This window comes from Glycine max, chromosome 18 (genome assembly GCF_000004515.6).
Source record: "Glycine max cultivar Williams 82 chromosome 18, Glycine_max_v4.0, whole genome shotgun sequence".
NCBI lineage: Eukaryota > Viridiplantae > Streptophyta > Magnoliopsida > Fabales > Fabaceae > Glycine > Glycine max.
The window spans coordinates 51,346,370-51,370,845 of record NC_038254.2 but is presented as its reverse complement, the minus strand read 5'-3'; the positions used below and the strand labels follow the sequence as shown (position 1 = coordinate 51,370,845).

At 33.3% G+C, this 24,476-nt stretch overlaps 2 protein-coding genes across 4 annotated transcripts in view; one reads left to right on the top strand and one right to left on the bottom strand.

Annotated features, from left to right (window-relative positions):
* Positions 1 to 14,902: 14,902 nt before the first annotated feature.
* On the bottom strand, positions 14,903 to 17,823 carry LOC100782568 (probable phosphopantothenoylcysteine decarboxylase). Of its 2 annotated transcripts, none has more exons than XM_003552301.4 (3): positions 17,651 to 17,823; positions 16,206 to 16,572; positions 14,903 to 15,447 (listed from the first exon to the last, which is right to left on the bottom strand). In XM_003552301.4, the coding sequence occupies exons 2-3, from the start codon at positions 16,548 to 16,550 to the stop codon at positions 15,169 to 15,171; spliced, it is 624 nt and encodes a 207-aa protein (XP_003552349.1). In that variant the 5' UTR covers positions 16,551 to 16,572; positions 17,651 to 17,823; the 3' UTR covers positions 14,903 to 15,168. The 2 variants fall into 2 exon arrangements, with proteins under 2 accessions (XP_003552349.1, XP_040867819.1); XM_041011885.1 differs by lacking the exon at positions 17,651 to 17,823 and adding an exon at positions 16,961 to 17,640.
* Positions 17,824 to 23,472: 5,649 nt separating this feature from the next.
* LOC100782030 (BEACH domain-containing protein C2) overlaps positions 23,473 to 24,476 on the top strand; it is a 64,012-nt gene continuing 63,008 nt past the window's right edge. Inside the window, exon 1 of one of the 2 annotated variants that reach the window (XM_014770738.3) lies at positions 23,473 to 23,708. The gene's annotated coding sequence lies outside the window, so the exon portion shown is untranslated. The remainder of the gene's footprint in view (positions 23,709 to 24,476) is intronic. The other variant, XM_006602697.4, reaches the window with a different exon arrangement.

Genomic DNA, 24,476 nt, shown 5'->3' with positions numbered 1-24,476 from the left:
CCAAATGCCTTTGAAAATATTCAACAAATAAAATGCATGATGCTCGAATTCTAGATGTGTGCTTGAATGCTTGGGCATAAAGTTATCATTCTATGTCTAGCAATGATTCCCTTATGATATCTTTTCTTTTTGTTCTATTAGCAGTTACCTTATGTCGAGCGTCTAACCCCTAAAATTAATGCATGCATACCTTCTTTATATCTTAATTAGAAATTATCTTCTGTCGAGCACCTAACCCCTAAAAGAATGTAAAGATGAAGAATGCATGGGAGATAAATAGAAAATACAATAGGATAGAAAACATCTGTCGCATTGATAAATAGTTAGGAGTACATCATACATCGCTTTGTCTTTTTAGGTCTGTCAAGCCCTAACTAGGGGTTTAGCCTCTCATGGCCATTAAGGGCTTTACACTGAAATGAGGGTATAAGAACTGATGGAAGAAAAGAGGTGAAAGAAAGAAAGGGAGAAAATAATGAAAGAGAGACGAGAATTCCCTAAGGAAGAGTTCTCAGACTTTGGTAGTAGTGAGAATGCTCTAAGACTCGGTGTGTCATTTCCTCTTAGCCTGACTCTCTATTTATAATTATTGAAGTGGACTTGGGCCTTCGTACGCGCACTTAGCGCTCTCTTCCTCACTCAGCACAGGCTGGATCTCGCGCTTAGCGCCTGCTTCTCGCTCAACGCCATTGCTATCCTTCGCGCTCAGCGCGTGCTACGCGCTAAGCAAGCCTATGGGCTAGGCCTGATGTTGAGTTCTTTTTTCTTCGTTATTTCTACAACTTTTTGCTTTTAGTCTCTCTAGTTTTTATATTTGCAACCAAGATTTGAAAAAACATCAATTCTTATCAATTATGCACAAATAATTGTTAAATAATTATTTTTAAAGACAATTTTACTTTATTTTATATTATCAACAGTACAATTATTTAGCAGTTATCAAAATCCCCTAAATTATAACTTTGTTTGTCTCCAAGCAAATCAAAATAAGAGCAGGCTCTAAATGCTTCAACACTTTCAATAGCTACAATTTTTCAAGTTCCTTCGGCTAGTCCTTTTTGCATTTGTCATCATCTTGCAAGGGAAGCATAAACAACATTGAGATGGAATTGGTTAGTAGCAGAAATCAATCAAGTTGGCTCACCTCACTTTCCTCACAAGGTTTAGTGTTTCCCTCTGTGCACAAGTGTCTGGGGTGAGTGTTTGAAATTTTTACGACCTGCAATTAATGTTCCCAAATTTTGTTTCATCTCAATTAAAGTTATTCTTAATTACACTTGGTGGATCACTAAGGACTTTTACTGCCTTGTAATGGGGTCTGGCTAAACAAGAAATTATGATTTTTCTATGATTTCAAAAATTAGGGTTATAAGAGAGCATTCATCCTAGAAAACTTATACTTAGCTTAGGCTTCATTTGTTTTTTTCAACCTTAGCACTTATGCAATCTATTTTTCTTATTTCCAACCTTCGCACTTATGCCACATATTTTTCTGCCCTTATTTTTTTATTTTTTTATTTTAGAAAACTTTGGGCCTACAAATTTTTAAGGGTGCCTTATTATGTGTTGTTCTACCTTCCTGAGGCTAATTTTATCCTAGCCCTCCCCCAAATTAATGGATTATTATGACTTAAAACCTTTATGCTCTCTTAGAACCCTAAAACAAGGTCAAAGATATCAAAAGTAGGCTCAGGGGTTTTATTTAGACAAATAATCACTAATTTTTGGCTCAACAAGGGTGCAAAGGATAATTTTCATCAAAGGTTGGCTTTTTGGCTGAGTGGCTAAATTAAAAAAAGAAACATGGTCTTGATCATATACACCTTATGTATCTAACCTAACAGTCCAAGAATGATGCAAAACTAGGAGCTTAAAAACAGACGTTTTCTCACAAATAAGTTCACACAGCTCATCGGGACAAGATAAAGTTATTGGCTTACCGAATCATAATTCCTTTCCACCAAGCTAACCTTTTCACTCCTTGTGATTCATGTTCCACTACTTGATTGACTCTTGCTTCCAAGAAACCAGCATTTTCACAAAATTATCATGCAGCATTTCAAGTGTTGAGTCCTTTCAGAAAAAGCTTAAATAGTGACCTCACAATTATCATGCAATTATTCAGCATAGAAAATGACATACTAAATTCAAATAGCATTATTTATCGACCAAGTTATATTTAAAGACAAAATTCAAATAAAAACATCAAAAGAAAAGATAAAACATCAAAAGCATAAAAACTAAAGCCCTGTGTCTCCTCCGCCCAAGTCTGCCCATGGGCCTTAGTCAGTAGCTGCCAGGTCCGCAATGATGTCCTCCTCAGCTCCAACCATGGTGTCTTGGACTCCAAAAGGCTCACCCCCCCCCCCCCCCCCTATTAGTAGAGGGCTGGACTCCTGGCCATGCAACCTGCTGAACATAGGCCTCTGGGGTCGTGAGTGGTGGGTCCATCTTCAGGTGAAGAGACAGTCGATGCAAGTCCTGTATGATGATCTGTTGTCCCTGATATAAGGACTGGAGCATTTGGCTATGTGTGTCTAGCGGAGCTAAAGTGGATGTCTGTTGATGATGCACAGCCTGGGATGGTGGCTGTGAAGGAGGTAGGGCATCTGGTGCGGTGGCTCTGGCACGAGTACGACGGGCCCCTGGAAATGTGATGGATGGATCTGCGGGATTCCAACAGTTCTTCTTTATGTAAGCCAAGTTAATCACAGGACTCAATGACTCAAAGGTCAAGGTGTCAGAGACGACCCCCTGAGCGTCACAAAGTGCTGTGATCAACGCTGGGAACCCAAGTCTGGAGGTGTTGGACTGGGCGATCTGGGTGATCTGATCGAAAATGAAACTGCCCAGGTCCATGTCCATCTTCATCACCAACCCGTATATCAGTCGCGCTCTGTCAACATTCAAATCAGAAGTGTGAGAAGTAGGGGCAAGGTTAAAATAAGAGAGTACGCTCCAGGTCTGTGCGAGCGTCGTCAGATCCTTCCTCAATAGCTTCCAGGGGGCGCCATCAGCGTTTAGAACAAATCCACCCCCAGGTATGCACAGGGCTGTTGTGATGGCCTGATGGTCTGGGTACGTATGTAGGTACTGGGAGTACACCGAATAGTCCTCTCCATCAGCCAAGATCACTGGGGTGTCGAGGAAGTCATTGATCGTCTCAGCGTCAAACCTGATAACATGTCCTCGCACCCTGCAGTATTTATGGGATCCATCCTCTGGGTCATAAATGTTGGAGTAGAACTCCTTGACCAGGGCAACATCAATTTGCTTCTCCGGGAGTTTGGTCAGTACCCGGTGCCACTGCCTCCTCTGGAGCTCCCTAAGAAAATCATCAAACATACCGGGGGCCAGCTCCACGTTCCTCTCCGGTAGAATGTTCCGGAGGTGAACGTTATCTTGGTACCTGTGCCAAGCGATCTCAGAAGTGAACCGAGAAGAATCCCAGGTGGATTCTCCTCCTTGTGCAGGCACGGCTTGGCGTTTTCGTGAGACCATCTGAAAAAAAACAAAATAGACTGCACTCAGTAAAAACAGGAGTGCAAACAGAAATTGGAAAAAGAGTAAGGAAAAGTAAAACAGCTTGTTCTCGTTAACAACACCTACAAATTAAAGTTACAAACAAGATTTCAACTAGAGGGAGAGAGAGAGTCTCAGTCAGAGGCTTCATACTTTTTAAGTTCAGCTTGAAGATCAAGAATTTCTCTCACGTTCTTGTTTCTAAAAAAAGAAAAGGAAAAAAATGTCAGAAATTGAATCAGATACAAAGGAAGCATACGGTTGATGACTTATTTCTAGTTTCTATTATCCATACATGGAAAAAAAATGATTGCAAAAAAGAAAGATATAATAATATAACAAAACAGAAATAAAATAGTTGAGTTGAGTCTATGACAAACCAAAGAAGATTTGCTTGCACGTGGAAATGAAAAGAAATCAACATTTGACACCTTTTAGCACATTTTCAGAAACAATAATTCATGATCACAAAATGAAGAGATAAAACAGAATCTTGAAAGAGAAGAAACCATTCTCTCATACACACAACACACAAAAACAAGTGCATGACGACCCATGATTGAAAAAAAAAAGATTTTGAAGCATTGAACACTGATGGGGTGCTCCAGAATTCACCACCAAATGATGCAAAACTAAATGGAAGGAAAAAAGAAAAGAAACAAAAAAGAATGAAAGTGAAGAAGTTCCATCACCTTGCGAGTATGTATCTCTGACGAACTTTCTTTCCCTTTACCGTTGCAATGAGAATCAGAACAAGAACAGAGACGAAACAGGTTCAAGATTTTTGAATTCTCTCAGCTCAGAGGAAGCTATGGAATAAGACTTCATTTTATTCCCTCAATTTGTGAGCTGGCTCTAACTGAATTTGTCTTTTAAATAAAACAAATAAATGAATTCAACTTCCCCCGAATAAATTAGTCTCTAAACATTTACAACTTATTACTATTTTGTTATATATTTTACAACTTATTATTGTTATAGTCTCTCTATATTACATTATATATTCCTTTAATTATGACTTACTTTCAATTTAGTCCTTAAATGATATACGTGACGTAAATTACCATGTTCAATTGGAAAATTTGACTATGTAATTATGCCAGTATAAGAATAAACTGTGCTTGAGAGTAATTTATACCACATTAAATTAATAAACCAATAGAACATAATGAAAGAGAAACGCAATTTATTTGCTAATCTAACAATAATAAAACACTTATTATAATAGATTATTGTTCCATCACTATATTTTTTTTGGGGGACATGTTGATCAATATATATATATATATATATATATATATATATATATAACAAGATTTATTTATTATTAATTATTAATTTTTTTAGTATAGACTTTACTCAATTAAAAATATCATATTATTTTTACTTTTTTCTATTTTTCTGTTGTAAATTATCGATTAAAAAAACCTCTAAATTATAACTGGGGTAAAAGTTTATTAATCATAATCTTTAAATAAAATATAGTATTGAAGTTTATTAAACATATAGTTTAACCCCTTTATGCATTTCTCTATATGTCCCCTATACGGAAAAACTTATTCAATTGTTTCATATATGTGAAAATATTAGGGGGTGTTTGGTTTGGTTGTTTTATGTTTTTATTTTCACTGGAAATAGAAAATGACGATGAAAATGCGTTTGGTTGGATTTTTAAAAATATTTTCAGTGAAAATATTTTCTCAAACGAACAAAAAATTGGAAACAATAAAATCTTATTTTCGGTGTTTACAGTTGAAACCAGGAATCTCATTTTGAGTAGAATGAAAATGCGGTGGCAAAGAATGTAATTTTAAGCAAATCTAAAAATATATTTCCTTTTGAAAACGCATTTTCAGTGTTTTTATTTCTTGAAAATAGAAAACAAGAAGTCAAACCAAACATGTTTTCAGAATTCTAATATTTTGAAAATGAAAACAGTTTTCAAAAAATAAAAACAAAAGATGAAAACAAAAAATAAAAATACAAACCAAACACACCCTTACTAATTGGTCCTTCCCATTATACATCAATTGTTAACTTCTTAAATTATGCATTCTTAATTTATTTCTTTTGTAGTAGTGTATTCTTAATTTATTCCATATATATGTAGCTAGCATATTCTTAATTTCCATGCCATTCGGTAATGTGTTGGTGTCATTAATTATTTTTACATCATTGTTTTGTATCTCATGTTTTTGTATGATCTCTGTTAGACAAGTGACCTCAGATATCTTCTGGTTGAATTAAGATATTACAAACTATTTTCCCAATTAAAATTCTACTTTGATTTTAATGCAAGTTCCAAGTTCCCTTAAAGATAAATTTCTAAATGATGATTCAAAATAACCAACCAGAATGTAAATGTAAAGCAACAATAAATAAAAGAGTTTAAGGGAAGAGAAAGTGCAAACTCAGTTTTATACTGTTCGGCCATATCCTTGTGCCTACGTCCAGTCCCCAAGCAATCCGCTTGAGAGTTTCACTATCTTGTAAAAACCCTTTACAAGTTCTGAACCACACAAGGACAACTCTTCCTTTGTGTTCAGATTGTTTTACAATAAGAGGCCCTCGGTCTCTTAATCCCTTTTCAAAAGTAAGAAGAAGAGAAGAAGAAATCTCTCTTGAAAGAGATAGATTAAACAATGAAGCACTCAAATAATTCCTTATTGAATTGCAAGTGTTTTGGCCAAGAAATATTTTAGAGGATAAGACAATTTTGCTTTTGAGAGGATAAGACTTTTTGTTCAAAAAAACTCTAAACAAATTCGTGTTCCAAGACACATATATATAGGCCTTTGATGGTCATTCAAAATCCATTTGAATAGATGTAACTCTTGGAAATTATTTTTTGAAAATCTCCTCTGGTAATCGATTACAAGACTTGTGTAATCGATTACACATTGTAAAATTTGAATCAAATTTCTAATAACTGTTATAAATAGTTTCAAGTGCTGGTAATCGATTACAATACTTATGTAATCGATTACATGTTTTCAAAAGTATTCAAAAACATTTTAAAAGCATTTCAAGAAATATTTTGGCCATCGGTAATCGATTACATCCTCTGGGAATCGATTACCAGAGAGTAAATCTCTTATAAAAACATTTTAACTTAAATTCTTTGGTCAAACCTCTTGTTGTTTTAACTTGAAATTTCCTTCCTAAGACTCTAGAGATTATTTTGATCATATATCTTGAATTTCTTGGATTCTTATCTTGAATAAAAAAACTTGAGAAGCACGTAATCTTTTGACATCATCAAAACATCAAAATATCTTTGATTCTACAATCTCACGTTCAGTATACTTTGAAATTTTTCATTGTTTCTTGTCATGTAGACTTATTTTCTATGAGCATATTAACTTTTAGTTTGATTTATTCCATATGTTGGCCTTACTTCTTACTTATCAAGTTATTTAATTAATTATTAAAGTTGTTTAAAACAACTAAAAACTAAATTCCAAATATAAGTATATTAGTTAACATTTTACTTACAATTTATTCAACTCGTTAAAATGTTATTAAATTATTTAATAAAAAATAACCAATAATGCACACCAATAAAAAAAATTAAGTAAATACATGATAAAAACTAGTTTTGTTGTGTCGGTAATTAATACATTTAGTTTATTTGCCATGCCATGATTGATTAGAATGTGACAAATGCCAAAATTGATTAAAAAGATACCGGAAATTGGCTTCCTCATCATACAAAGCAACGTGTGTATATTAAGAAGAGCACAATGCAATGTGTGTATATCAAGAAGAGCATAACATCTACAATTACATCTAAGTAGAGTGCACAAACAACACCCTAGGAGACATAAACGATACTGCTCATTGAAACTTGATCAAATCAAATATGATCACACTATGGTAAAAAGGAAGGGCTATTAATATATTAAATATAAACGTAATTTATATTATAAATATATATAGCATTTTATATTTTAAAATAAAATATATTTTTCGCTCATATAAATATATCAAAGTTCAAATTTTACCTTTATAAAGAATTTTGTCTGATTTTTATCTTTGGAAAATATAATGTATTACTTTTTTATTTATCACTATGTTTAGATCTATCCAAACCTATGACCCAAATCAACGTGAAATTTTTTTAATTTAAATATTAAAATATAATTTTTGGGTTAAAAATCCCACAAATTATAGAAAAAATAAAAATATATTAAAAAAATCAAAACAAAGATTTTTTGGAGGATAAAATCAACACAATATATTAAAAATAAAATAAAATAAAAATTATATGCAAGAATGAACGTCCCCTCCCTAACAGCACGATCCCACCACCATCAAACACCACAACAAGCCCAGTTCAAGAAATCACAACAAATCCAAACTAAAATCTAAAATTGGAAATTGTTAAAGGTGTTACCATACAGCAAGAATTTTCTTCACACGGACTCATTATTCATCAAAGACCTGGTATACTGTTCTTGGAAATTATGCCTTTGCTTTTGAGGAAGTCATCCGCAGCAAGGGTTATAGAGTTGTAGTGGTAAATTGACCACTCAGGTATGTGAATGTTTTGCAATTACCTCATTACGTTTGATCTATATACTTGGCATGACACATTAAGTGTTTAGTGATTTATACGACGAGAGCGAGAGTGTGTTGATGTCGTTTTGTTTCTTTTCCCCCTTCCTCTTTTTTTTTTAATTTTTTCCTCCTTGTACGAATTTATTTTATCCTTAGCTGCTGCCATAGTCGGAATTCCATTGTTGGAATTTCTTTCCCTCGTCGTCTTAGAATCCCATCGTAGAAGAGAAAGAAACGGAAAATAAAAAGAGTTTATATGTATCTATTTTTTATTAGATAGGCACTAAAGAATTATAAAACTGAAATTTGAACTTTAGTATATTTATAGAGAAAAAATATATATTTTAGTCTATATTTTATACATACATAAACAAGTCAACCTATAACACTTAACGCCACTTCTTAAAGCCTAGCACCTTTCACTTAATAGGCTTTAAAAAAACTCAAGTTTTACCTATTTTTAGTAAATGAGTCAACCCTTTGGTCTATTTACACCCTCAGTGGAAAGAAAAGAAAATTATAATTTTTTACATTTTTTAATTAATATTACATTTTTTATTTATTTTTTAACCCATAATATGTATTGTTAATCCATTTAACTACCGGAATTGCACAAGACAGATTCAAAACAGGAGTTCCACCTGAATTAGGAAGTTCTTGTAGGGAGTTATTCAGCTTGATTCCTCCTTGATCTTCTCCGGTCATAACATCCTCAGCATCTATGGTGGGAGTTTGGAGCGTCTCCTGGATGATAGTTTTGAGGTGCTCAGGCTTATTGGTGTTAGCCAGGTTGGAGAGCAAGTCTATTTTGATATTGCTCTCCTTGGGATGTAGTATATTAAGAAACATTTGAAATTGTCAATGAGAGTCTTCGTGATGCGATAGTACTTGAGCAACATTTTTTCTTGCTCTAGTATATGTTGGCAACTTGTCCTTAGACAAGCTGCGAGTTTGTGTAGCATCGCAGCTTCTTAGCTACGACTTCTCTTGCTAGCTTCAAACTTTCAATGAGCGTCCCGTACTTTGCCGCTTCTTAAAGCCTAGCACCTTTTAATTAATAGGCTTTTAAAAATAAATCAATTTTTATCCATTTTAGTAAATGAGTCAACCTTTTTGGTCTATTTACACCCTTAGTAGAAGGAAAAGAAAATTATAATGTTTTACATTTTTTTAATTAATATTACATTATTTATTTATTTTTTAATCCATAATATGTATTGTTAACCCATTTAACTACTGGAATTGCACAAGGCAGATTCAAAATAGGAGTTCCCCCTGAATTAGGAAGTTCTTGTAGGGGTCATCCAGCTTGGTTTCTCCTCTTCTCCGGCCATAACATCCTCAGCATCTATGGTAGGAGTTTGGATCGTCTCTTGATGATAGTCTTGAGGTGCTCAACCTTCTTCGTGTTAGCCAGCATGGAGAGCAAGTCTATTCTGATATTGCTCTATCTCCTTGGGATGTAGTACATTAAGAAACATTTGAAATTGTCAATGAGAGTCTTCATGATGTGATAGTACTTGAGCAACATTTTTTCTTGGTTTGGTATATGTTGGCAACTTGTCCTTGGACAAACTGCTAGTCTGTGTAGCATTGCAGCTTCTTAGCTCCAACTTCTCTTGTTAGCTTTAAACTTGCAATGAGCGTCCCGTACTTTGACGCTTCTTAAAGCCTAGCACCTTTTACTTATTAGGCTTTTAAAAAAAACTCAATTTTTATCTTTTTTAGTAAATGAGTCAACCCTTTTGGTCTATTTACACCCTTAGTAGAAGGAAAAGAAAATTATAATTTTTTTACATTTTTTTAATTAATATTACATTTATTTATTTATTTTTTAATCCACAGTATGTATTGTTAACCCATTTAACTACCAGAATTGCACAAGCCAGATTCAAAACATGAGTTCCCCCTGAATTAGGAAGTTCTTGTAGGGGGTCATCCAACTTGGTTCCTCCTCTTCTCCAACCATAACATCTGAAACATCTATGGTGGGAGTTTGGAGCGTCTCCTAGATAATAGTCTTGAGGTGCTCGGCCTTCTTGGTGTTAGCCAGCTTGGAGAGCAAGTCTATTCTGATATTGCTCTCCATAGGATGTAGTACATTAAGAAACATTTGAAATTGTCAATGAGAGTCTTCGTGATGTGATAGTACTTGAGCAACATTTTTTCTTGGTTTGGTATATGTTTGGCAACTTGTCGTTGAACAAACTGCAAGTCTGTGTAACATCGTAGCTTCTTAGCTTCAACTTTTCTTGCTACCTTCAAACTTGCAAAGAGCGTCCCGTACTTTGCCGCTTCTTACCTCACCAAACTTGGATCCAATGCTTAGGCCGAAGAAGTTATAGGAAGGCACGACAGACGAAACGCAGAAGCCCACGAGAGAGGGCACGACGGCAGAGGCTAGGTAACACAAAGAACCAAAAACCTTAATGGAGGTTACCAAGCTAGGGATGGAACGAGAGAGATCGAGGGCACAATGAAAGGTAATGGCGGCATGATTTTTTCTAAGATGAAATTTAATTTGCAAAATTGCAACAACGACGATGTTGTCTTAAAAAATGTCGTTGTATTCATTGCCTGCAGTCAAATACGACGATGTTTTTTACTGAAACGTCGTCGTTTTTATGAGGGGTTATTTACAACACTGTCATCGCATCAAATACGACTTCAGTTTTGGCCAAAAGCGTTGTCATTCATGTCGTCGTGTTTACAATAATGTCACCATGTTGTATTTGATTATGGTCCCCGAAGCACCGTCATCGTATTGATGTCGTAGAATTTATGTTTTTTTTAGCAGTGAATGCAATATGTGTATATTAAGAAGAGCATAACATCTACAATTACATCTAAGTAATGGTAAAAAAGAAGGTTCCTTAGTCCTGACTAGCTATCTATACTTACACACCTTAAAGGTCAAAATTGCTAAACTGACCACGATTATTCCTTTCCCTCATCTTTTGCCAATAATAAAGTCTTACAATTGAGTAAATGGTAGAACGTGGAAGGATCAGCCATTGCGCGAACCTCAGATTCCCCACTAGGTGGGATGAGAGTGATGCCAAGCTCATCAATGCCAATGCGATGCTGTTCTCTCGAAGGGTTTCTTCTCCCCATAGAAATGTTCATGGATGATGCAACAAAAAGTGCTTTGCGGTAGTCCCATGCTCTCACAATACATGTTAGCAGATTATCACACAACCCTCCCTCTATCTACGGACAACAACATATATTTCTAGAAGTAAGAAATAGTAGAAAAAGGCAATATAATTGGCAACTATAATTGATGTACTTAAACTTCAAAATGGATTCCATCCATTCATGAATCAGCAGTATTGTTGGATGAAAGATTGGACGGTTCACATTTCCGATGTGTATATAAAGTTTGATTTTCGAGATAAAATGAATCGTTTGATCTTTACCCAATAGTTCCAACTGACTGACTATGTAAATGTGTAAATCCTTGATTCTTACAACTAATCTTATAACAATAACAAAATCCTATCTCACCCCTAAGTGAGGTTGACTACATGCGCAATTCCAAATTTTAGTGAGTTTTTATTTAATAAAAAAAAAATGCATATTCTCTCCCTAACATGAACACATTCTATTAATAAAAAAATAATCCAAGCATGACAATTGAACATTACATGATGATTAGGAATTTACATAATAGATTAAAACAATATTTTTTTTATTTGTTTTTATATGCTAGTTATTGGCATATTTAAATTTAAAACAAAATTATTTTTTTTATCAGCTAACTGTTAGCATATTTAAATTTAAAATAAAATCATTTTTGTTTCTATCGGCTTGCTATTAATATAATTAAATTTTTAAAAAAATCCTCTAAATTTAACTTAAATTTTTAAAAAATATTTTTTGTTTCAATCTACTATTAGCATATTTAAACAAAAATTTGACCAAGTCCAACACTTCACCTGTACTTTCAGTTTTGAAATAAAATTATTACCACTTATCCATTTCTTTTTTCACCAAAACATTTCAATTATGTTTATATTATTTATTGATAACTGCGAAACTTAGGCATAATTAATAGTTAAATCAGACAAAAATTGTTAGAATTTATTTACTTTACTTTTATTTTTATGTGAATAATGAGGATTTTAACACCATCTTAGTTCTTTACGAGCAGGATTCAAAAGAAGGGAATTTACTAGTGCGCTTTAGAGATAAATTGGTGCAGAAACATAAAGTAAAGTCTTGAAGAAAAGTTGAAGTTAGGGAGAAGCTCGCTCAACTCACAAGACAAGCTTAGTGCGATAGCACAAGCTTAGCACAAAGAAGCTCATGGAGAAACATGAACACACGCTTAGCGTGAATCTCGCACTAAGCGCATGATCACCGCCATATTCACTAAGCGCAGCTATCACGCTTGGCGCGAGGTCGCATCAATTTTGTACACCTGTAAAAAGAATAGGAAGCAAAGGAGAAACACACAGCAAGACTTATAATTCTTTATTGAATAACCTTAAAGCCTGAGCTTCTCAAATAGGGGAAACCCTCTCTAAAGTCATCTCTTCCCTCCTTCTCCATCTCTATTCTTCTTTCATCCCCTAAAAGTGTAAAACCTTTCATGATAATGAAAGACTAATCCCCATTATTGGGAGCCTAGCAATCAAACTCTTGTAATGTAATTTTTTTCTACTATCTATTTAATGTAATTTCAATTTTTATTGCTCATTTTCTGTGTTTCTTGTTATTGATTGTGGTCTGATCATCCATATGCATGCATCTGTTTAGGATTTAGGCACTGTGAAGTGTTTATTTTCTAAAGAATTAGGAAATGACATCTAAATGAATCATATCTAGGGATAGGATGATATTATTTATTCTATTCATAAATCTCTAATTCTAATGCAATTTATTTGAATTAATCTCGTAAGGGATTAGGGGAAAAGATCTTATAAATTAGGCTTTTTCATTTAAGGGATCAGGGTTAGAGTATCAGAATAGATGTAGGTAAAAATTGGGATAATATTAAATAGAGAAAAATTATTAACATTAAATCAAGAGTAGTTTTGGTATGCTAGGTCTAACACACTTGCATTCTGAATTAACCTTCGCATTCAAAAGTATTTTGTTTTCTTGTCTTTCCTATTTTCAATTTTTCCTGTTTTCAATAATTTGACTTTACTTTTAACTCCCCATCCCTTCTCTTCAACTAATTGCTTGAAAATTGGGTATACATCAATCTAAGTACAAACAAAGTTCATGTGGACTTGATACTCAAACTTCTATTTTACTATACTACTTTGACAATTTGGTACACTTATCAATAAGTTAATAGTTATATTTTCAATACTAGCAAAAAAATAATAATATTACACTTAGTAAATTAAATTAATCATTTGATCATAATAAACTCTCTAATTTAATTAATCATCAAATATTAAAATAATTTCTTTAACAGATATTAGAACACTCATTTGTGTGATCTTGTGGGTTCAAAACTAAGCCAATAATATATTAATCAAATTAATATATTAATCAAGATACACATCTAACAACTCTACTCGGCGTCCAAATAACATGAAGTAATATTTGTTACTTATAAGAACCAAATAGACAAATAATGTAATATTTTCTTTTAGCATTGACAATTCTGAATTAACTCTAGAGTATGATATTTATGTCAAACTCAAATAAATTAATAAATTTATTCTGTCATAAGAAAACTCATTTCTTCATTCATTCAATTGTCCTGACCAAGGTCTTGATTTTATTATAGAGTTCAAAATTCATTACCGAGAATTGATGGATTTCATCTTAATTAGTCATTAATTCTACAAGTATTTTGTTATATCCGATGTCCATTCAACTAGTTCCAAAGCTTCAGGTGTGTTAATTACTATCACAATCTTACCTCAAAGAAAATTTTACACTTATTGAAAATTTCCTATTGACAGTTTAAGGTAATATTCTTATTAGTTATTTATTTTTACTTTATTAATATATTTATTATATTTTAAAATATAATTAACTATTAAAGAGTATCATCACATGGAAGGAATCAAAATAGTGTGCCATAATCAATAGATAACCTTATCCCTTAAACAAGTGATAGTAAATTCAATCTCATGAAAAAATATTTGTTGAAAAACATCAACCTTTTAAACGAGTCTCAATACCTTAAAAAATTAGTCTCTTAAACTTTCGGCAAAGCCATCCCTAAGTTCACAAAAGAAAAACATGATACGGAAGGAAAATAAAATTACAATTGTTTGGATTTTATTTCTTACATTTTTCCAATTTTTTTTTTATCCATAATCAACCTACCGGCTACATAAAACATGAAAATGGAACCATTTATTGTTGCAGACCAGACCTAGTTAAGTTACGAGCCGATTGGGACTTAATAAGTGCTGGGATACCTAACACTTTTCATGTCACCATCATATGTATCATCTTATCTTTCTTTTCCTTTCCTATCTCTGTCTTCTCCCACATGGGTATGTATACTCAAGACTCAAGAGGAGTGTCAAATTGTCTTTTATTCTAAAGAACAAATAAGTACTGAATGGTTTTATCCCCTGCCATCATGAACATTTAGAAATAACTAGTTTATTGCCATGATCTATTAGAATGTGATAAATGCCGAAAATTCCTTAAAAAGGTATCCAAACCATATCCAAGCCTTCTCTCAATGCATTTCCAATGCAAGAATTGAATTTGAATTTTTAACTCTCTGTCCTGTTTTTGTCACGTAGGATTTAAGAATATTAACTAGTTTCCACATATTATTACCAAGTTGTTTAACTACATTGGAGTTGCTTTTACCATCTAGCATCTGTCATTAATGTTCTGTTGGCAATACCCTAGGAAACATAAACGAGACTGCTCAATGAAACTATCATCAAATCAAATATGATCACATTAGATCAACTGGGGAAAGAAGAGGTTCTGAATTTGAATTCCTCTCTAAAAAAACCAACAACTACCATTTGCCGATTAAAAAAAATCAACTAATAAAAGATAAAACAAGGACCCAAGACAAAGGAGGGTCCTGGCTAACCAACAGCCATCCATACTTGCACAATAATGATCAAAATTGCTAAACCTGACCTACTACTTTTTCTGCATCTTTAACACATAAAAAACTCTCACAGTCGAGGAAATGGTTGAAGGTTCAGCCATTGCGCCATGCTCAAAATCCCCACTAGCTGTTGTATGTGTAACAGGAGGGATGAGAGTGATGCCAAGCTCATCAATCTCGGTGCAATGCCGTTCGGTGAAAGGGTTTCTCCATACAATAGAGTTCATGGATGGTGCAACAAACAGTGGCTTGCTGTAGTCCCATGCTCTCACAATACATGTCAGAAGATTGTCACACAACCCTCCAGCTATCTACAACAACATATTTCTAGAGGTCAAAGTCAGAAATAGAAGGAAGAGGCAATTAATTTGGCAACTGCAAATGATATACTAAGCATAGAAACATGCACGCAGAATTGTACAAGATGTAGACGTCAGATTTGGATCATTTCTCATGTTTAAGTCATATGATATGGCAAAGAGATAGGCAAAATTTTTGTCAATCTTGAGTCCTTCAACTAAAGGAAATGGACTCCCTACATTCATGCATTTGCAAAGTCATGAATCAGTACTATTAGATGAAAATAAGTTCACATATCGGATTCGTATTTTAAGTAGGATATACAAAATAAAATGAGTCGTTTGATCTTCATTCAATGATTCTAATTGACGTAATACGTGAATGTGTTAAATCTCTGACACCTACAACTAATCATAGCGGAGTCTTTACAACAGAAACAACAAAGTCTTCTCGATTACATAGATCACACGATGTCATTCCTGATCATAGTGAGTCTTTATTTAATATAGAGTGCACTCAGTGCAGTGTCTCTCTCCAACATGAACACATTATATTGCTCAACAATAGAGGAGATCCAAATCCAAGCATGACAATTGAACATTACATGAGGCTTAGGAACATACATGATAGATTATTCATCATAATTCAATTAACAGACAAGTCTTAGACAAGCCAGCTTGTTTAATGCATAGTAGTGTTTTTATGATTTTATCACATGACAATGTAGATAGAAAGAGACAAAACCAGCCAAGTCTGATCAGTTTGTTACCTTGCCAAGAGTATTTGCTGACAATGGAGCAATGACCATTATTTCAGCCCATCTAAGAAGCTCAATATGCATCACAGGATCACCTAGCTTTTTCCATGTAAGCCACTCATGCTTATCACAAAATACAACAACATCCTTGGGAAATGTTTGTTCATCAATAAAACACAAGGATGATTTTGTGACCACCGCCCTTACTTCTGCCCATTCTGCAAAACAACGACAAACATGCCCAAATTTCACAGCACCAACACTTCCACAAGCACCAAGTAGAATCCGAGGCTTCCTTGTAATAGCACACCCTGCCTCAGCTTTTGCCTTTTTACTTGCTGGATCAGAGCAATCCATCGCCAACAGATTTCAACAATATCTATGTCCATATTAATGCAAAGCATTAGAAAATCAACCATCAAAAGCTCATATTCACACGTGCACGGATCAATAACTCTAATCATCATATTCAACATTAGGATTAAGAAGCATATTTATCAAACAATGGAGAGCACATTAGAATACCACAACACCTCTAGATGAAGGGAAACAAAATTCATTTTTGTCGCATAATCATAATCAATTAATCACAAGCTCACAAATATGTAAAAAGCATACACCATTTATCAGGAATGAGAAGAATCGTGAGTCATTTCTGACGAGTTTAGATGAGTGTCCACATTACCAGAATCAACAAATTTACAAATTTTTAAGCATTCAAGATGTCAATCAGAGAGGGAAAGAGAGTCTAGTCATAGGTTTCATACATTTTCAGTGCAGCTTGAAGATCAAGTATTTCTCTCACTTTTGTTTCGACAAAATAAAAGAAAAAAGAAAAACTCAGTAATTGAACATATACAAAGGAAGCATAAGTTTTACTTGTTTTTAGTTTCTACTATCCTATACAAGACAAAAAAAAATCACATATACTACACTGACACACTCAAATCACCTATATATATATATACATATATATATATATATATATATAGAGAGAGAGAGAGAGAGAGAGAGAGAGAGAGAGAGTTTTGTTGGTAACAATCATTGTGACCATCATGAAACTGGATAACTTAAGAAAGCAGAAATAGCACGGATGAGTTGAGTCCATGACAAACCAAAGAAGATTTGCTTGCACGTAAAAATGAAAAAAAAATGATTCACCATCTGACACCTTTTACCAAATTTTCAGAAACAATAATTCATGATCACAACAAAAAGAGACAGAATTGAATCTGGAAACAGGCGAATTCATTCTCTCATACACACGACACACAACAAAAAGTGCATAACCCCATGATTGAAAATCGAAAACAGATTGGAAACTTCGATCAAAGACTCGATTTTGAAGCTTTGAACGCTGATGGGGTGCTCGAGAATTCACCACCAAATGACACAAAACCAAAGGGAAGGAAAAAAAAAAAAACAAAAGAATGAAAGTGAAGAAGAAGTTCCATCACCTTGTGAGTTCACCAATCGCTCTTTGTCTTTACCGCAGCATTGCGAATCAGATTATCAGAAGCAGAACAGAGACATGCCAAGTTCAAGATTTTTGAATTCTCAGAGGAACCTATGAATCGCGCTTGTGTTGTAACATGTGAGAGTCAAACTTTTGTATTTGTTGGACCTTAGCAAGTAATAAACCCAAATTAAGCCCATACTTAAAGAAACATATTATTAAAAAATATATGTTGTTAGCATTTCTTCTTAAAATAATATGTATATATAAAGAAACTTTTATTATTGCATTAGTATAATATAGTTTATACTATTTAATTATAAAACATAATCGAAAATTCAAAAAATTATAATTATCAAATAAATTACTAATAATTCTTTCTGAAAAATGATAACAAAACATTCAAACTCAAAATGTTTAAACTAAATAAAGGATTTAAAATTTAGAAATTTTGAACTACGAAACTCACATTAAGAGCTATTTATGGAAAAGACATTAAGAATTAATTTAATAATTTGTTATTAATAAATGCTCCAATATCTGATTGTTTATAGCAATATATTTATGGAAATTCAAAATTTAAAAATAACTGCAATTATATGCATTAAATAATAAGGTAATAACTGGAATGTTAAATTTTAATAGTAATCGAATGTAAAATTAATTTTATATTGTAATTAATTATAGACCAATATGTAAGATAAATTTATTGAGTTGTATAATAATTAACTTTGAAAGTCTTATAAGCGATTATTAATGATTGAATGACCAACATTAAATTGTTTAAATGTATTGAGATATAATTTCATTTATAATTTGTATTTCTGTAAGGCATAAATATTTGTCCTTGCAAATTTATATATTAATTATTATTCATTTTAATAATATGATGTGAAATTTGTTTTACATTTTTTATGATAATTAATTATAATCATAAAATTTAGATATTAAAATTGACATGTGCAATACATAACTTCTATAATACTTGATAAAATAGCAATGTGTACTGATTATGTCTTTTAGAAATAACAATTTTAATTGGATTGTGAGAATGTAAATAAAAATAACTTAAATATAAAATTAAAGAGTAAAAGGCAAGAATCTTTTTTTGAGTAATTTTTAGGAACATTTTGAAAGCCGTAAAATGGGCAAAACAACAATGGATAAAAGAGTTGGAGTTTATTTCACTAAGTCACTTCCTCATGCATATAAAGGTCACTCATTTAGTTTAAAACTCAATTATTATCATCAACTTACAAAACTACTCAAATCTCAATCTCTCAAAGAAAAGAATTTAAGTTTCTTAACCAAACTATCAATTCCTTAACTAATTTAATCAAGTGACTTACTTTAAGAATAAGATTTAAAGGATAACTAACAAGCCTTGCTTCATCCCTAAACACAAAACTCATTATGTCATCCTTTCCATTTATGAGTTCAAAAATATTTTTCAATGACAATTCAAATCACAACATCAAACAAAGGATGATCAAACCAAAATAAACATCAATGCAAAAAAGAGGACACTTAATAATGAACAATAAACATAGATTAATAATCAAAATATAAACATAAGGATGGTTCAACTATATCAACCCCTAAAATGGGTAAACCTAACTACAAGAAGGAAAGAAGAAAATAGATGAAGAGATTATAAGAAGTGATAGGGAAGCCATGAAAGGCAAAGGAGAGCTTCCTAACCTCCACCCAAAATCCTAAATAGTTACCCTAACCAAATTTGTCTTTAATTCACATCCTTGGAGATTAAATAGGACCAAAATTGCTGCACTGTCATTTCTACATTATGACTTGCATGCTTAGTCCAACTTTTGCACTAAGTGCACATACAAAAGTAGCACTTGTCTAAGTGACTACACTTGAGTCCAATTCTTTGACAATAGGAACACTTCACTAGCGTGCACCAAGCTTCAATTCTATCCCTAGCAACCTAACAAATTCCCTTTAAATGACCTTGAATTGGGTCCCAACATTAGTTATCTTCTTTCTTCATTTATATTTACATCAAAACAAACTAAAATTACATGAAAAATAAAACATTTAAACTATTTCAATTTATTCAAAACTTAATTATAAATAAGGCCAAATAAGCTTAAATATATTGAAATACTAAGTTAATTGCTTACAAGATTGTCATTAAAATAAAATTTATAAGACAATTATCACATTGCGTAGAAAATCATGGTAAAAATGCATTAATGACATTTTTATTTATGATCCATCTTGTCTCAAATGTCAAAGTCCCAAAACCAAAAATGCTGATTGAGATCAATACTAAAACCAAGAGTTGTAACATATACTAGTAATTTTTAAAAAAAAGATACACTTATTAATAGTAAAACACACATTGGTTCAAAATAAAAATGTCTTGTTGCTACACCAAGACAACATATTACTACTTATGAGAGGTTTGAGGTCTCGTGTCTTAGTGAATGCAACCCATATATAATCCTCTAAATAACATCATTGTATCAAGTAGGCATTTATACATTGATGCACATATAAAAATTCTCATTAACTTGAGTATCATAGTATTTTTTGCAGAAATCCTCCCATTTTATGTCTTAATTAACCTTACCTAAAAGCCTAACAAATTTAGAAGACCTCTAAACTTATTTTGGTTGGAGCATTCTATTACTACGAATTGTGTTTTTTGAAATACAATCAAGTTGTACTTCATATTTGGTAATCTAAAAATATGAGGAAATAAACAAAAAATAGAATTAGGTAATGTCAGTGAGAAATTCATAGAAAGAAAGAGAGAAAGATGTTGGAGGACGGGTACATAATAGGGAAATGAATGAGGTTAAAGAAGACACAAGCAATGATAGCATTGAGATTTTGAAATTAATAAAAGAAGAAAGGAGTATATGATGACTTTTGAATGAGGGTTGTTGCTTCATGCACCTCCAAATTGCATCTTGTATCCATTTCAAAATTATTTTTTTATACATTTTAGATTGGTTATTTTAGAAGTCAATAAATGAGATATATTTCAAAATGTAACTTTACATTTGGATCGATCATCTCGAAAGCCAAAAAAAGATGCAGAAAACAATAACCTTGAGAGTTATTTTTCCTACACCATTCAAATTTCTTCCACACCCAACATATTTTAAAAAATTTCAACTTTACCCTTTTTACTTCTTCTTCGTCCATTTCTTTTTTCTTTTCTTCATATTGAGTTCAAAACTATTATTAATTTTTTTACATTATTAGATCAAAATTAATTATTACAAAATTTATTATGTAAAATTATATATGAATTAAATATACATTAAAAATTTTAGTGTTATATATTGTAACATCCCAATTTTTCGTAAATAAATTTAAAAAGCTTTTTAGTAATAAATAAATAAATAAATAAATATAGAGCAAATAATAGGCTGAGTACCCTAGGTATAAATAGTTATGTTAAGTCAGCTGCCTCCTTTTGGCCTCATTTTCGTTTTTCCCCTTCTCTCAAAACTCTTTCTTTTTCCCGCAGCCCACCAAACCAGTCTCAGAAAAACGACGATCTCGAAACCGTTCACCGTTGGATCGTCGTGAAATTTGAGTATCATGTTCGCAACACAATTTCGAGCATTCTCACCGTTGGGAATTTCGATATCATGTCTGAACTGAGAGAAAAACCCTTCGCATTGTAGCCTTTTTCTTTCCCGCAGAAACCCAGAGCTGTCTTGGTAAAACTACGATCCCGGTTTCGTTAACCGTTGGATTATTGTGAAATTTGGATATGTTGTTCGAAATTCAATTCCGCACGCTTCCACCGTTGGGATTTGCGAGATAATATTCGTGGAGGGAGAAAAAGGAATCGTATGAAGACAGTACAAGTGGAGGTTTCAATCTCTTCTCCGTCTCTCTGACGTTTGGGAATTCTATCGGAGCAGTCGGATGAATAATTGAAAGAATTTCCGGGAACCGCTAGAGATGTTGCTATCGCTGGCTGAAGACACGTGAGCCCGCTTAGAGGTAAGGGATGAGTTATTCACAGTTGGGGATTAGTGAGAACATGTGTAGGGATCCTTAGAGGATTAAATTGGGATTTTATTTTGGGATGTTTGTTAAATTGCAATTTTTCCTTTATGAATAAAATATTGATGTCCTGATGAAAATTGCTTGATAAATTGTGCTCTTGATATTTGTATATTTGGACCTATGATTTAGATATAATTGTGTAATATTATTTGAGGGGTTTTAGTCCTCATGTTGTGATAGTCTTTTATATAAATTGTTATATTGAGGATATGAAATGATAATTCAAATTGTGAGTATGTGATGAATTGTAGAATAACATGTTGCTTTGAGATTATAATATTGTTATTGAGATTGAGTATAAGTGTAAAGTTGAACATGTGTTAATTTGTGAGATACGTGTAAACATGTGATGGTGGATTGTGACACTATGAGATGTGAAATTGTGAATGAGTTATAGTTGTGGATAAGTGTGTAGTTAACACTTGATGTGAAATTACTTGTGTTGTAAGCCATGAATTGTACAATACCCGACCAGCGTTATCTTGAGAAAAGCGTTGATGCGCAGTGTTAAAGAGAAAATGTAGGTTTCCTATTTAGGAACCAGTGTTAAATCGTAGCGCAATTGTGTTGAACGTGTTTAAAACACGAGTGTAAGGTCGTGAGTATTGTATAATTCATGAGCAGTGTCTGCATGTAAAAAAAATTATTTTAGGGGTTGGACCTGAATCAGGAGGGAGAGGCCCTGACGGACTCTTCGGAGTGTAGGCCTTGGGGGTCACCGGGTTTGAGTGCTCCTTTAAGCCTATGCTGATCTCATATGGTTGGAGCATTCTCGCAAAACATCGTGACCCTGACTGGTCTCCCTATGATCTTACTTAGTGAGAGTGACCTGACAAACCCATTGTGTGGTGTGTCTTGTTATGTACTCCTAAGCGCCCCAGGGTGGTTTTTCACTGACATGGTACCACATTGCATATAGAATTGAGTCTTAGCATAACTATTGCATATGCTTGCTAATTGATGTGTTATTATATCTTGATCGAAGTGTGGGATTCTTGTGTAATGTGATTGATAATTGAAAAGTGAATTTTGAATGACGAAGTGGTGAAGTTACGTGAGCTATGTTTAAGCAAGTGGTATCTCATTTATATAATATGTATATTTAATTGTCTTGTTTCTCTATTAGTTAGGAATGTGATAACTCACTCCCTGTGTTGTTGTGTTTGGATCCTGTGATGATCTTGAACTTGTGTTCGGGAGAGCAGATGAATAGGTGGATGACTATGAAGAACCTCATGCTAGAGGACACGGGAACACCACGCTCTGATAGGATGTGACATTAGGATATAGGTTCTATATTAATTGTATGAGACTTATATGACTTTCTTTGAGTCGAGATGACTTTATTATTTATTTGGACAAGTTTGAATATGATGTAAAAGAAAGTGAACGTGAGCCTTTTACCCATTTGAAAAGCTTGTATTTAAAAATGTTTTAAAAATACTTTTAATTAATATTTGAATTTTTATTCCTTTATTAATATATATGTGAGGGGTAGAGGGTGTCACATATATAGAGATTAATTATTTTTTAATATAATTGACCTATTAGTTCAATTGGTTAAAATGTTGTGTTAACATAGCCAAAGTCATAGGTTCAAGAGCTACATGGATAATTAATTTTAAATTATTTCATAAAACATATTTTTAAAATAAAATTCAAAGCAAGCAAACAATAAAACAAAATTGATTTGAACCGGTTGAATGATCCGCTGGCGGTTTGGCCGGACCGGAGCAGACAACGCCATAGTTAAGTAATCGTTAAGAAATGAAAAAATGGGGTAAAACTATTGCAGACAGCAATAATCAATTCAATTACATTACATAGCTGCCTGCAAGCACCAACCTCCTTCTACTCTCTTCTCCTCTTTTTCTCTCTCGCGCCCAATTCACCTTCACCGATTCACTCTCTCTCTCCCCACCTCCTCCCTAATTTCCGTCAAATCCTTGATCGGAACAGACGATCGGAAGCGAACGCCACTCCGTGCCGGAGTCTTCTAGAAGGTACGCTAACTGTAACCACTATTTCATTCTTCTTTGCCTTACGCATATCCGAAGCAGCAATGTCGGTTTCGTTACGATCCGTGCGTTTTTTTTCCTTTGACTTTGCAAGCTTCGATCGAATCGTGCATGAATGCGCGCGGCGTTGCGGAGAGATCTTCTGTTTCTTGATCCGTTCTCGCAATGCGAGGCGATCCGAGTCGATTCGATTGCTTGAATTCGTCGTCCGAGCAAGATCCGATAGCGTTTTTCGCTAAACGACGACTTTGTCTAGTTGTTTTTTTTCTTACTGTTGCGTTCTCGTTGGTTTGAATTAAACGCAAATGTTTAAGTTAGCAAAATGTTGGAGCGAGTCTCAGTGTCAGTGCTTTTGAGCTTCAACCTGTGCACTTTACTTCATTCAGTTATTGCAAATTTGTTCTCAACTCAAATCTAAGCGAATGAACTACTTGTTTAGCTGCCAGAGGAAGCTTATGAATTTTCTACTAGTGTACTGTAGACTGTTATATGTGAAGATTTGTTTTCGTCATTATAATGATTTGTTGTGTGTTTGGTCAAACTAAAGCTTGTTTTTGTTACTGTTAGTTGCTAGGCTGGACGGTTGGTACCAGAATCGTTGATGAGTTGTCATTGTCAAACATTTAGCTGTTGTTAGTTAAGCGGCCCAATAAATAGTGTGTAACTCATCAAATCACCTTTATTACTTTGTTTAGGTTCATTTTTATGCATATGTATATAGAATATAGAATATAGACACTCACCTGATCCGGA

What these genes read in the sequence shown, in the direction of transcription:
- LOC100782568 (XM_003552301.4), bottom strand. Translation starts at nt 16,550, where the DNA reads ATGGATTGCTCTGATCCAGCAAGTAAAAAGGCAAAAGCTGAGGCAGGG. An exon ending in CAGCAAATACTCTTGGCAAG is followed by an intron (nt 15,448 to 16,205) that starts GTAACAAACTGA and finishes ATGTTGTTGTAG; the next exon opens with ATAGCTGGAGGGTTGTGTGA.